At 47.0% G+C, this 12,969-nt stretch overlaps 2 protein-coding genes across 18 annotated transcripts in view; one reads left to right on the forward strand and one right to left on the reverse strand.

Moving 5' to 3' along the window:
* The window catches only part of LOC135914317 (guanylate cyclase soluble subunit beta-1-like), a 969,460-nt gene that overhangs the window by 693,207 nt on the left and 263,284 nt on the right, over nucleotides 1–12,969 (reverse strand). The gene's annotated exons all lie outside the window — the stretch shown is intronic.
* Nucleotides 1–12,969, forward strand: part of LOC135914316 (guanylate cyclase soluble subunit beta-1-like) — a 219,282-nt gene that overhangs the window by 101,657 nt on the left and 104,656 nt on the right. For 2 of the 3 annotated variants that reach the window (XM_065447108.2, XM_070535555.1), the window contains exon 2: nucleotides 1,592–1,665. In XM_065447108.2, coding sequence (XP_065303180.2) covers nucleotides 1,592–1,665 — 74 coding nt within the window. Of the gene's footprint in view, nucleotides 1–1,591; nucleotides 1,666–12,969 lie in introns of those variants that run through there. The other variant, XM_070535557.1, reaches the window with a different exon arrangement.

Genomic DNA, 12,969 nt, shown 5'->3' on the forward strand with positions numbered 1-12,969 from the left:
GCATTTCACGAGAGGTATATGGCCTTGTTGTGGTTGGCACAGCGCGTCCGCCAGAAAGCGGCGTTGCCACATTGCGAAAAGTTCGACCGAGAAGTCTAAGCGCGTTTCCTTTGGGGCTTACACACTCGGAAAACACGTGCTTCGTGGTGCCGCGTTTGCCACAATGCGGAAACTGGTATTTGAGGGCTGCCAAATCTTGCCCGCTTACTGACGGGTGGATATAACACGACAGCCCTCCCCCCCCCCAACCCATTCACTGTCAATCGAACTCGCAAACCTCGTCGGGCAGACGCCTTCTTTTTTCATTGCCGTTTATTCTATCGTTCCTAGCTGCGTCTAATAATTGTATTTTTATTGCTGACGTTTGCTCCAAACACCACCTGGCTGACTTCTTGAGGAGACATTTAGTCAAAAGGCTTATCGACATCACTACGATAACTGTTCTTCGCAAACAATTTGTAGTTTTCTTTTTCGCAAGAAAACCTACTCACCCGTAAACACGCGTACAACTGTTTTGTATTAATAAAGTATCACGGACACGATGACGAAATGTGCAGGGAACTGTATGAATTTTTCAATGCGCTCAATGCAAACTGCACTATACAATTTCCTAATTGACCTCCGCTGTCGCCCTAGGTAACTGTGAGACTTTCCGATAAATATTTATTCCAAGCTTAAAAGTGTTTTGGCATAAATAAAAACATGTTTTGCTTTTCTCAAAGAACGTGGCACCGTTTATCTTGCAACCTCTGACATTCAAGTCAGGAGGTCGATAAAAAGACATCTTGTACCTGTTGTCAGCTAGCATCGCCCCAACGTGATTCCGCACAGCCACCAGCGGACGGCAATCTTATTTTGAGGGCCACATCACCGTTACATAAACGACCTCTCTATTCACCTCTCTCGCTGTCATGAAGGCCTTGTCACTTCTTTCACGGTATGGAACCGCAACAAGGCACTAAGTCGTGCTCACTAAAAGGTTGCCGAAAATAGCGCCTCTCCTCTTCATGATCACTCTCTCTCATAACCGTAACCTTACACCCTTGAGCACGACGCCTCAGCATAGAGCTTCTTCATTCTTCAAGCGTTTACCCTCGTTATGTCCTTTGCCCTCTTCTGGTTATGCACCTTAAACCTATATTGTTAACCATGTAAACATGTACCGTATACTAAGCGCCGCACAGACACGGGGAGAAAGATACACAGCCTAGCAGTTGTCTACCGAAAGAGACATCGCGTACACCCGCTTGAAAGGGAGAAAGAAAAGGGAAAGGGAAGGCGAAAATGGGAAAAGCGAGAAGGGGAAATAACTGGTTATTACAACCGCGCACATGTCGGGATAACAATGTGTATTGTATTTTACTTTGTCGCTTAAGGCGACAAACAAATAACCGCAACACGCGAATGTAGAAAGTACATAAGTTTTTTTTTTCTAATTTAAGAGAAGTCACTTTAGCGCTAACTACTTCGAACTGATCTTTGCTATGTTTAGTGCACATGTGACATTGATAGCTGCCTTGTCCGACATGAATTCTTCGCTCCAGTGTAAAAGCAGAAGAAAGAGAAATTGTTTGTATACTGTCTTTTTCAGTATGGATTCGTTCACTGTGCCCTGGAAGACATGGTACGCACGAAGCATGGACTAGACGCCTGGGAGAAGATATTGTGAGTACAGTATTTCTGAAATTTTCTATTCAATGACAAACTTTATATTCACCCAAGGTTGTACTCAACGATTGGCACCAACGCAGAGAGGTCCTTGACGCAAATCTTGCGGCAATTATACTGTTACCTCACGTATATACGCATATATATATATATATATATATATATATATATATATATATATATATATATATATATATATATATATTGCCACGACAAACTTGGTGACATTCAAGTTGTGCGCCCTTTGCATTGGGCACAGTGCACGCCGTACAGTGATGATGATGTTAATCAACAACAGGCAGCGATCTTCGTGGCACGGGCAGCCAGTTGGACCCGGCTCGCATGCGCCACGCGCACGAGGTGTCACGCGAGAAGAGGAAGACGTTTTTCGAGCCCAGTTTGGGAACGCGACTGCCGCGGATTCCTGCCGGACCGCAGTGACTTTTACTTGTGGGCACAAGTTCGCCTTTAATAAATACCCTTGTTTTATTAACATCGTTACATTTCTGGTGGAGGTGCTGGGTATGAGTCGAAGCCCCACGAACGAAAGTCAGCGTAGCTCCGACAACCCACGAGTCCATCCCGTTGAACTGACACCTGTACACCAGCGGACCAGCCGCCGTCTTCGAGGTGACTCGCCCGAATTCGGCCCTCTTCTCTTCTTGCCAAGAGAAACTCCCACAACGGATGCCGCCACAATGACTACCCAGGTAACACCGGCACAGCTAGTCGTAAGCCAACCTCGCAAGCCGCCAACATTCCATGGTGACTCGTTCGAAGACGTGGAAGATTGGTTGGAACTGTTCGAGAGAGTGGCGAGCTTTAATGAATGGAATGAGAGACAGAAGCTCCGTAACGTCTATTTCGCGTTGGAAGACTTCGCAAAAACGTGGTTTGAAAACCACGAACTCTCTTTGACCTCTTGGGAGGAATTTCGACGACAACTGCTAGCAACGTACGCCAGCACGGATCGTAAAGAAAAGGCTGAAATCGCACTTCAAGCCAGGAATCAGCTCACAAACGAGAACGTGGCGATGTACATCGAGGACATGTCCCGCCTGTTCAAGCGTGCTGATCCCACCATGAGTGAAGATAAGAAGCTGCGCCATCTCATGCGTGGGGTAAAGCAGGAACTCTTCGCAGTTCTCGTCCGCAACCCACCGCGCACGGTTGCCGAGTTCAGGTGTGAAGCAACGACCATCGAAAAGACGCTGGAACAGCGGGCTCGGCAATACAACCGTGAGGCAAGCTGCGCACCTGTCCATGTCTTCCCTGGAGGCCTGCCAAATGACCTGGAAGCCCTGCGGGAGCTTGTCAGGTCAGTGATCAGGGAAGAGCTCAACAAGTTTCAGACACCTCAGGCTCCAGCTGCACTATCTATCGTCGACGTTGTCCGGGACGAACTCAGGAACGTCATACGGGATCCAGAGTGTGAGCCACAGCCGACGCGGCGCATCCCAACGTACGCCGACGTACTCAGGCAACCTGCGGTACACAGTAGTGGAGCAGTTGCGACGACCGTTCCCTACCCGTCGACAGTACAAAGTGCACCTCGTCTACTGGAACCACCGGCTGCCTATCAGCCTTTAGCACGTAGTGCACCTCGCTTTGTGGAACAAAGGCCCCGGAAAAGTGACGTCTGGCGTGACCACGAGCGTAGGCCTCTGTGCTTCCACTGCGGAGAAGCGGGTCACCTGTATAGGTTCTGCCCGTACCGTCAAGTTGGGTTAAGGGGTTTTCCCTTAAGCGCACCATGCCCCCGAAACGGTGAAAGGCCAGCGGAGATCGAAGAATACCTGTCGACGCGCCAAAGCCCCGTTACTCTTCGCCAACGTCAACCACGATCACCGTCACCCATGCGCTACCGATCGCCTAGCCCACGCGCGTCTCCAAGATTGCCTAGGCGTCGTTCACCAAGCCCACACCAGGAAAACTGAAGCAAGCGACCTGTGGAGGTGAGGCCGCTGATAACCAAAGTTACGAAGATCCTCCAACGCGATTCCAGTGCGGTGACGAGATAATTCCAGTCTACAGGTGCAGGAACGAAACGATTACGTCAGATTTGCGGTTGATAATAGACGGATGCGAGCTGAATGCCTTAGTCGACACCGGCGCTGATTATTCGGTAGTAAGCTTCAAGATGGCGAAGCGCCTTAAAAAAGTTGTGACGAAGTGGACTGGTCCGCAGATACGGACGGCAGGCGGCCATCTTATTACGCCCCTTGGCCGATGCACCGCAAGACTTACGATAAAAGGCTTCACTTACGTTTCTGACTTTATTGTACTGCCAGAATGTTCGCGGGAACTTATATTGGGAATGGATTTTCTACAAGCTAACGGTGCCATAATTAACCTACGTAGGTCCAGTGTATCTTTCTCGACAAAACAAGCTATACCTGTGGAAGAATCGGAGGAGCGACGTCTCGCTGCACTGCGCGTCGTTGACGATGACGTAACTGTGCCACCACGCTGCAGTATAATGGTTCTTGTGGAGAATGAAAGATTTTCCGACCGCGAAGGCATAGCCGATGGAAACATCGAGCTCCTTTTCAACAAAGGTATTTGCGTGGCTCGGGGCCTTGTTCAGTTAAGCGATGGCCGTGCAAATGTCGCACTTACAAATTTCGGTAATGAATTCCAACACATCGCACAAGGAACAGCTATTGCCTATTTCCACGAGTTCTGTGAAGCGACCGAATTATGCAGCCTAACTACGTCAACTGCCCTGACAGGAACCTGCAGTGTCGACAGATCCATTACCGTCAACCCGAGACTCCCTGAAGCCCAAAAGAAACAGATATATGCCCTGATAAAGGATTTTTCTGACTGCTTCTCCACGTCCTCGAAGGTACGGCGCACGTCTGTTGCGAAACACAGAATCATAACAGAGGACGCCACAAGACCGGTATGCCAGCACCCGTATCGAGTGTCACCAAAAGAAAGGGAGATCATCAAGAAGCAAGTAGAGGAGATGCTTTCAGATGACGTTATTCAGCCTTCCAGCAGTCCATGGGCGTCTCCGGTAGTGCTGGTTAAGAAAAAAGATAACACACTTCGATTCTGCGTCGACTACCGTAAGCTGAACAGCGTAACCAAGCGGGATGTGTACCCCCTTCCGCGTATCGACGATACGTTAGATCGGCTCCGATGTGCAAAGTTTTTCTCCTCCCTGGACCTCAAGAGTGGATATTGGCAAATAGAGGTGGATGAACGGGACCGTGAAAAGACAGCATTCGTGACCCCTGATGGCCTCTACGAATTTAAAGCACTTCCATTCGGCCTTTGTTCCGCACCCGCAACGTTCCAGCGAATGATGGACTCTGTGCTTGCAGGATTGAAATGGCAGTCATGCTTAGTGTATTTGGATGATGTGGTCGTATTTTCCACCACATTTGACCAACATCTAGAGCGCCTGCGACTAGTATTAGAAGCTATTCGAGCAGCAGACTTGACAATTAAGCCGGAAAAATGTCAATTCGGCTTCGATGAACTTCGGTTTCTCGGACACGTCATCAGTGCTGAAGGCGTTCGACCAGATCCCGAAAAGACAGCAGCTGTTGCGAGGTTCCCGACACCCACGGACAAAAAGTCAGTGCGACGTTTCTTGGGTTTATGCGCATACTACAGAAGATTTGTGGAAAACTTTTCAAACATCGCTGAGCCCCTTACAATACTGACAAGAGAAGATCAACCTTTCATGTGGAAAAGCGAACAACAAGACGCCTTTGACGAGTTACGGAAACGCCTGCAAGCTTCTCCAATCCTTGCCCATTTTGATGAGACAGCCGACACTGAGGTCCATACCGATGCGAGTAACGTCGGCCTCGGTGCCATACTAGTGCAGTGGAATAACGGCCAGGAGAAAGTAATTGCTTATGCCAGCCGTAAGCTCTCGAAAGCAGAGACAAACTACTCCGCAACCGGGAAAGAGTGCCTTGCAGTCATTTGGGCAATATGTAAATTTCGGCCCTACCTATATGGTAGACCATTCAGAGCAGTCAGCGATCACCATTCGCTTTGCTGGCTGGCGAATCTCAAGGATCCATCCGGACGACTAGCAAGATGGAGCCTTAGGCTTCAAGAGTATGACATTACTGTAGTATACCGATCGGGGAGGAAACACAGCGATGCCGACTGCTTGTCACGCGCACCCGTTGAGACAACTGTGTCAGAAGAAGAGGATTTCCCGTTCCTTAGCATTGTTGACACTTCACAAATTGCTCAACAACAACGAGATGACCCGGAATTGCTTCCGCTTATACAGCGCCTGGAGGGACTGGACGTTCAACTGCCGCGTATTTTCTCTAGGGGGCTATCCTCGTTCTGTCTGCGAGGAAGTGTCCTCTACAAGAGAAACTTCGAGAACAGCGAGACAAAGTTTTTACTTGTCGTACCCACATCTATGCGAGAAGAAGTTTTGCATGCATGTCACGATGAGCCGACGTCTGGACACATGGGCGTGAGCCGTACAGTCGCCAGGATTCGTCTGAAATATTACTGGCCCAAGTTATTAGCATCAGTGCAGCACTACGTCAAGACTTGCCGCGAGTGTCAAAGGCGCAAGACTCCATCCGTAAAACCGGCCGGCCTCCTCCAGCCAATAGATCCACCAAACGCCCCATTCCAACAAGTCGGTATAGACCTCCTTGGACCCTTCCCAACATCATCTTTAGGCAAAAAGTGGATAGTTGTGGCCACGGACTATCTGACCCGTTACGCAGAAACTGATTCCCTGTACAATGCAACGGCTGTCGAAGTTGCAAAATTCTTTGTCCACAATATCGTGCTCAGGCATGGCGCTCCCACAGTTGTCATTACCGATCGTGGAACGGCCTTTACTGCGGACCTAATGAAGTGCTTGTTGCAAATGACACATACTGATCACAGGAAAACTACTGCGTACCACCCTCAGACAAACGGTTTAACTGAACGCGTTAACAGAACACTGACCGACATGCTTTCGATGTATGTCGACGTTGAACATAGGCTGTGGGACGAAATTTTGCCATACATCACCTTCGCATATAATACGGCCGTTCAGGAAACAACACGAGTCACCCCGTTTGAACTTGTATTCGGTCGAGCAGTAACCACAACTTTGGATGCTATGTTGCCGTTAGAGGCAGAAACCCATAACTCATCTGACCTAGATGATTTCTTGCAACGAGCCGAGGAGGCACGACAGATGGCAAGGTACCGAATACGCCGCCAACAACGCATCGACTCCAGCCGGTACAACCAGCGCCGTAGTGAAGCTCACTACCAGCCCGGTGACAAGGTGTGGGTATGGACCCCAGTGCGCCGCCGTGGACTGTCTGAAAAGCTTCTGTGCCGATACTTCGGCCCTTACGAAATACTTCGTCGTATAAGCGACATCACTTACGAAGTGAAATCCGCTGGACACGAGAGCCCAAGACGGCGCAACTCCACGGAAGTTGTGCATGTTGTCCGCATGAAACCCTACGAGGAGAGGTCATGAACAACAACAACAACAAAAAAAGTGAGAGCCCACAGGAACCCCTACTTCGTCTCACGCATCGGGCCGATGCGGCAAGGAGGGGGATAATGCCACGACAAACTTGGTGACATTCAAGTTGTGCGCCCTTTGCATTGGGCACAGTGCACGCCGTACAGTGATGATGATGTTAATCAACAACAGGCAGCGATCTTCGTGGCACGGGCAGCCAGTTGGACCCGGCTCGCATGCGCCACGCGCACGAGGTGTCACGCGAGAAGAGGAAGACGTTTTTCGAGCCCAGTTTGGGAACGCGACTGCCGCGGATTCCTGCCGGACCGCAGTGACTTTTACTTGTGGGCACAAGTTCGCCTTTAGTAAATACCCTTGTTTTATTAACATCGTTACAATATATATATATATATATATATATATATATATATATACAGTACTCCGGACCAGTAAAGACGCCTGTAGTTTGAAGACGGCGACGACTATTAGAGGCTAGCGCAGGCCTCTTAGCCAAGTGCGGCGTATTTGTTCGTAAATATATATGTATGTAGCTGCTTGTCTGCGTCTGCCTATGTAACATATTTGGTGTAGGTGGACGTTCTCTGTACCTCGTCACGGAGCTTAGCAGTGGAAGGGTATGTCGAGCCTTCCATCATGGTTCCCGGCGTCGACCGGCTGCGACACCTGCTACCTCATATGCGTCTTACTACGTACCAACATATATATATATATATATATATATATATATATATATATATATATATATATATATATATATATATATATATATATATATATATATATCCCTGGGTGCCCCCGCTAACTTAAGCCAAACATTAAAAATATGCCGGTGCACTCTAAGGCGACGCCTCCAAAGGCATGTTGCTGGAGTAGTCACTATTCTATTTATTCTGCTTAATTTCATAATTAGTCAAGGTTAGTCAAGTCAGGCAAAAAATGCCAATTAGAAAGTTGGATAGTGTTTTGCAAAACGTCCGTCTAAACAGCTTCTAACTTTCTATCTATTCAGTATTAGTTGTTTTTTTATTACTGCAGATGCCCACGGCATAAAAAAAAAACTGGCTGTGGCTTAGCTAAGGTTAAGCCCAAGATGCGAAGCATACTAGCCTTTATTTTAACGCGACAGCGTTAAGGAGCTCGTGTCGCAGAAAAGCCGGTGTCGTCGGCGTCGGCTCAGGCGTGCGGCGCTTGCTCAGGCGCACATTTCGTTGTCGCGCCGAACGCTGCGTTGCTCGACGCTCACCGCGCCCGATGCGGGGCGCGTAGTCGCTGCGCCGTAGCAAAGCCACCTAGACACAGTCTCTGTAGCACGCCGCAACCTTCGCTTCTCATTCCAACGAGCAGCTCTGTCTCCAGGAGGCATCTCACCACGTGAGTGTCTAGAAGGGGCAAGCGCAGCTGCTTATATACCGCCGCGACGCCGCGAGTGACGGCGCGAGTTGGAGTTCCGTTTCTCCTCTGTCGTGACGTCATGGTGTCACGTGGTCAGCCTTGAAGGCGACGGCGCGAGTTGGAGCCCCGTTTCTCCTCTGTCGTGACGTTATGGTGTCATGTGGTATTGAAGGCGACACCGCCGCGCCTGAGGAGCTGGATTGAGCTCTAGTAATATGCTTCGCATAAAAAAAAATACCACGTGACATGCCCGCTTGCGTGCGCGTCGTGATTGCAGCGCTCCCAAACATTTTTCGTACAAATGAACACAGCATCTAGCCGGGCGTGCCCTGCACTGCTCAAGTATACCGACGGAGCGTCCGCCCAACAGCGACAGAAGGAATTTGAAAGAAAACGCATGCCATGGTTATTTCCCGCCAAACAACGGTGTGATGGGCACGCCTAAACAATTTTTTTTGTCGACAGCGAGCTAATCAACTTTATTTGTATATCGGATTCCTACTAACTTTATGTATATTGAGTGTTTGATGCGAGCACTATACATGAACTATGACATTCGTGTGCTGCGGTTGTGGCAGCGTTTTAGTCGCAAAGTCGATATTGACTTCAACGCGGGTGCATGCGAGTGACTTCTCCTTGCATTTTTGGTTATCTTGTTTGCACCTACTCTTGTGCAGACTTAGGATGTTTGTGCGTTCGTGTGTGTATAAGAGCATTATTGGAGAAATTGGTAGATACAATTTTGTAGTTGTGTATCGGCATGGCCGGACCCAGGCTACCTTACTCTTTGTCTGCAGTTATTAAACAACAAACAGAAGCAAGTGTGGCAAGCTAGGATCCAGAAAAGAAGCAGCCGCGCGTTTGTTGGTCATCTGTGAACGGCGTGCAATGTGCAACGTCGATGGACGCGAGCTTTAGTAAACCCTACTTGAGCGGACAAATCTGCGTGAATGGGACAGTGCACTTGATACAACATAACGACAATTTAAGCGCGCAAACTAAGCATTACGGCTATGTTACTTAGGTTCCGTATTCTTCGAATAATGCGGCACAATTGCCCAGCATGCCCGTTTGGCCCGCCTGCGCTGGTCACCCAACAAACCGCGTTCAGATCCGCGTGCAGCAGAGACGGACTCGCATTTCTAGATTGAAAACGTGCGGTGCAAGCACGTGTACGCTTTTCATAGTTGCACAATGCGGTTCGTTGTGTTCACTTCATTGCCCAAAAATTCAATTTTACGTATCCTACACTTCAAAATAACGTTTTTTTCGCTGATGCCACCATCAATTTTTCTATGGCTCTAAGCTCCAACCTATTTATTATTATTATTATTATTATTAATGCATTCAATCATTACAAAAATGAGTATAGACGCCATCATTGCCTTCTTTTTCTCCATTGGCGTTTCGCATTACTTACCTCTAGGCAGAAAATCAACCTTTTAATATACAAGTCATCTTGTGTGACCAACATTAAACTGAATACAGATATTGATTACGACTTACAATATTGAATAACGAAATTCGTCAGTTTTACGCGCCAAAACCAGAATCTGGTTATGAAGTACGCTGCAGTGGGGTACACCGGATTAACTTCGACCACTTGTTGTGCTCTAACGGTTACCTAAAACTAAGTACACGAACGTTTCTTTGCCGCCCCCCCCCCTACACATAAGTATGTGGCCACCGCGGCCGGTATGGAACCCTTGACCCCGAGTACCGCAGCGCCACCCCGTAGCCACTGGGCTAACTCGCTGGTCTCAGCTTACAATCACGCCTTTCGCATACTAGCTGCTTATAACGCCGAAGAGTTTAATGCTATACTTTATATTTGCCTGTTCCTGAAAGCCTCTTGCGATCGATTACTGCTCGGTATAATTGAAAACCGCACACGAACAAGAACACGAAACATGAAAATTGTTTTCATTCGCAAGGTTTCCGAGTGAGAAGTCCTTCAAGAGGAGACAGGATTCTCCCAGATATTATAAAGAAGCGGTGCTTGTGACAGGCACGCGAACGGAGACCTAATCTTGGCAGAGAGGCAAGCACAAGGCTTTTTTTTTTCAGGTTACGTCGACATGTACTGAATCTACGTAGATGCCACATACTAGGAATTAGATGTCGCTCCATCCTCCTTCGAGCAAACCAAATTAAATATAGTGGGTGCAGAAGGCGAGACAAGGTAGTGGAGCTAGGGAGCTGAGCTTAAACTGAAGAATAATTGGAAAGGAATATTCTTCCTTGGAAATTAGAAAGGAGCAAGAAGATGGCATTTCTTGAAAGACAAGCCACTCACCAAGTAATCGCATCGTCGCGAGCAATTTTCTTTGAACAAGGGTGAGAAGGTTGCACCGCTTGCTGATGTAAAGTGGAAAAAAAACTGCAAGAACATTGACAGATCTATGTCTAGATCTAGAGAGGTTGGCTATTCCTAGCTATTCCCTCGCAGTTTGGGATTTGGTGCACAGGCGAACGTGCCGTATAATCCACTTATGCTAAGCCACTTTGGATGTAGTGAGATGTCTACGTTACTGGAGTTTTATTGCGAGCGAACTCACTAGACACATGGCATTAGTCACTGAGGCAACATCAGTACTGAATGACAGGCGTGCGAAGAAGAATGAGCAAATATTGATGTCTTACGTGGTACTAATTAACATTGTTAATAAGCGAAGGCGAATGCAAGGGTCAGGAATACATGAAAAATGGAAACATTAGGGACTCAAGTTGTACAGCTTGATGTTCGTGAGCTCTCTTCATATTGGCCGTTGGCCGTTGGTAATAATGTGTCAAGCATTACTATCAGCTAAAATTAACGCTAACAAGCAGCTACGGAGTCCGACTTTCTTATTTCAACACAGGGCCCAGCTCTTTATAATAGTTTAGGTAGGAAACTTACGCAAGCCGGGGCATGTTCAGCACACTGATATTTTGCGTACCGGCGTTGTTTCGTACTGTCAATTTAGTATATCAACCACCACTCCGGTCACCCACATTACATATTTGCTTCAAACATGCATATGATCATCCGCGTAGATACGCTGCCGATACATTATGGCACGCCTGTTAGTACCACTGCTATTCATTGCTTGAAAAGTACAAAGGAACTCATTAGAAATTTATTGTTCAGCTGCGGTGCGGTGTTCAGGAACTAGCTCCGTCACTGTCTGTTTTTTTCGTGCTCATAGCTTTATGAAAAATTTAAAAAAAAAAACTCACTGCTACCGTCAAAATCATCAAGGTCGACCGCTCTGGTGGGCCACTGAAACGAGTTCGCAATTTTGTGGCGTAAAATCGGCGGACCGGCAGCGTCTCTGGTGTTTCATTTTAACATATAATAATTTCTTAACATTTTATTAACATTTAATTAACATTAAAATTAACATTTTAATAGATATTATAAATTAATGTCGCTGTCTGTTGCTTCGTGTCTACTTTTTTTCGGTTTCCTAGAAAGCGTTCAAATCAATCACAGCCACCGTGTACCTCTACCGCATAGGTTATATGTTACGCAGCCGATTTTCCTTTCTAAAGGCCGCAGCAGGTGTTAATCTGAGCTGAACGTGGCAGGCTTTGCCATCGACAGAAAACACCATATTGAATACCTATATATAACGCCGGGAACCACTGGGACCTCAGTGAAATAATTTAAGCGCTCAGTATATGAGAGGAACCTGAGCTGAATGCGCGAACGTTCTTGGAGAGCAACCTCCGGTATGTAGCTGGATATTCTGGATATGCGGCATATAGCTTTCCCTGATTAAGACAGCAAGTATGTTACGGTTGCGCGGCTGTAAGCAGTAATATATATATATATATATATATATATATATATATATATATATATATATATATATATATATACAAAGCTTCACCAAATTCTATTTTTTTTTGTCAGTCGAAACAGAGACATGTCTATTTTGAAACGTGTGCTTCCTGCGCAAATATAGGTCGGAATTTATCACACATGCGGAGACCCTATGCACCGTTTTATTTTAGTAAATACAAAGCAGGCGAGTTTTCTCTTCTCTGCGCCAACTTCACGAAATAGAAGTCCGGTGCGATGGCGCGAATAACAATATCAAAAATAGGACAGGAGCAATTTGCCAGCAGTAGAGCATCAGCCTCTTTCGCAATGCGACAGAGATGGTTAGTACCTTGCTGGTGCCAAAGGTGTGTGTGTAATAGACGCTTGCAAGGGGGCTGGTGCTGAGGGTACAGGAAAGCAGAAATCTAGCAGAACTGAAACGCAATTACATAAACTAATATATATATATATATATATATATATATATATATATATATATATATATATATATATATACATATGCTGGGCGAAACACCGCAGACAGACAAGGAACTAAGAAGCAGCGTCAGAACCACGGAAACAAAAAGAGAAAACTGTGCAAGAGTCAGTCGCG

Source organism: Dermacentor albipictus, chromosome 3 (genome assembly GCF_038994185.2).
Source record: "Dermacentor albipictus isolate Rhodes 1998 colony chromosome 3, USDA_Dalb.pri_finalv2, whole genome shotgun sequence".
NCBI lineage: Eukaryota > Metazoa > Arthropoda > Arachnida > Ixodida > Ixodidae > Dermacentor > Dermacentor albipictus.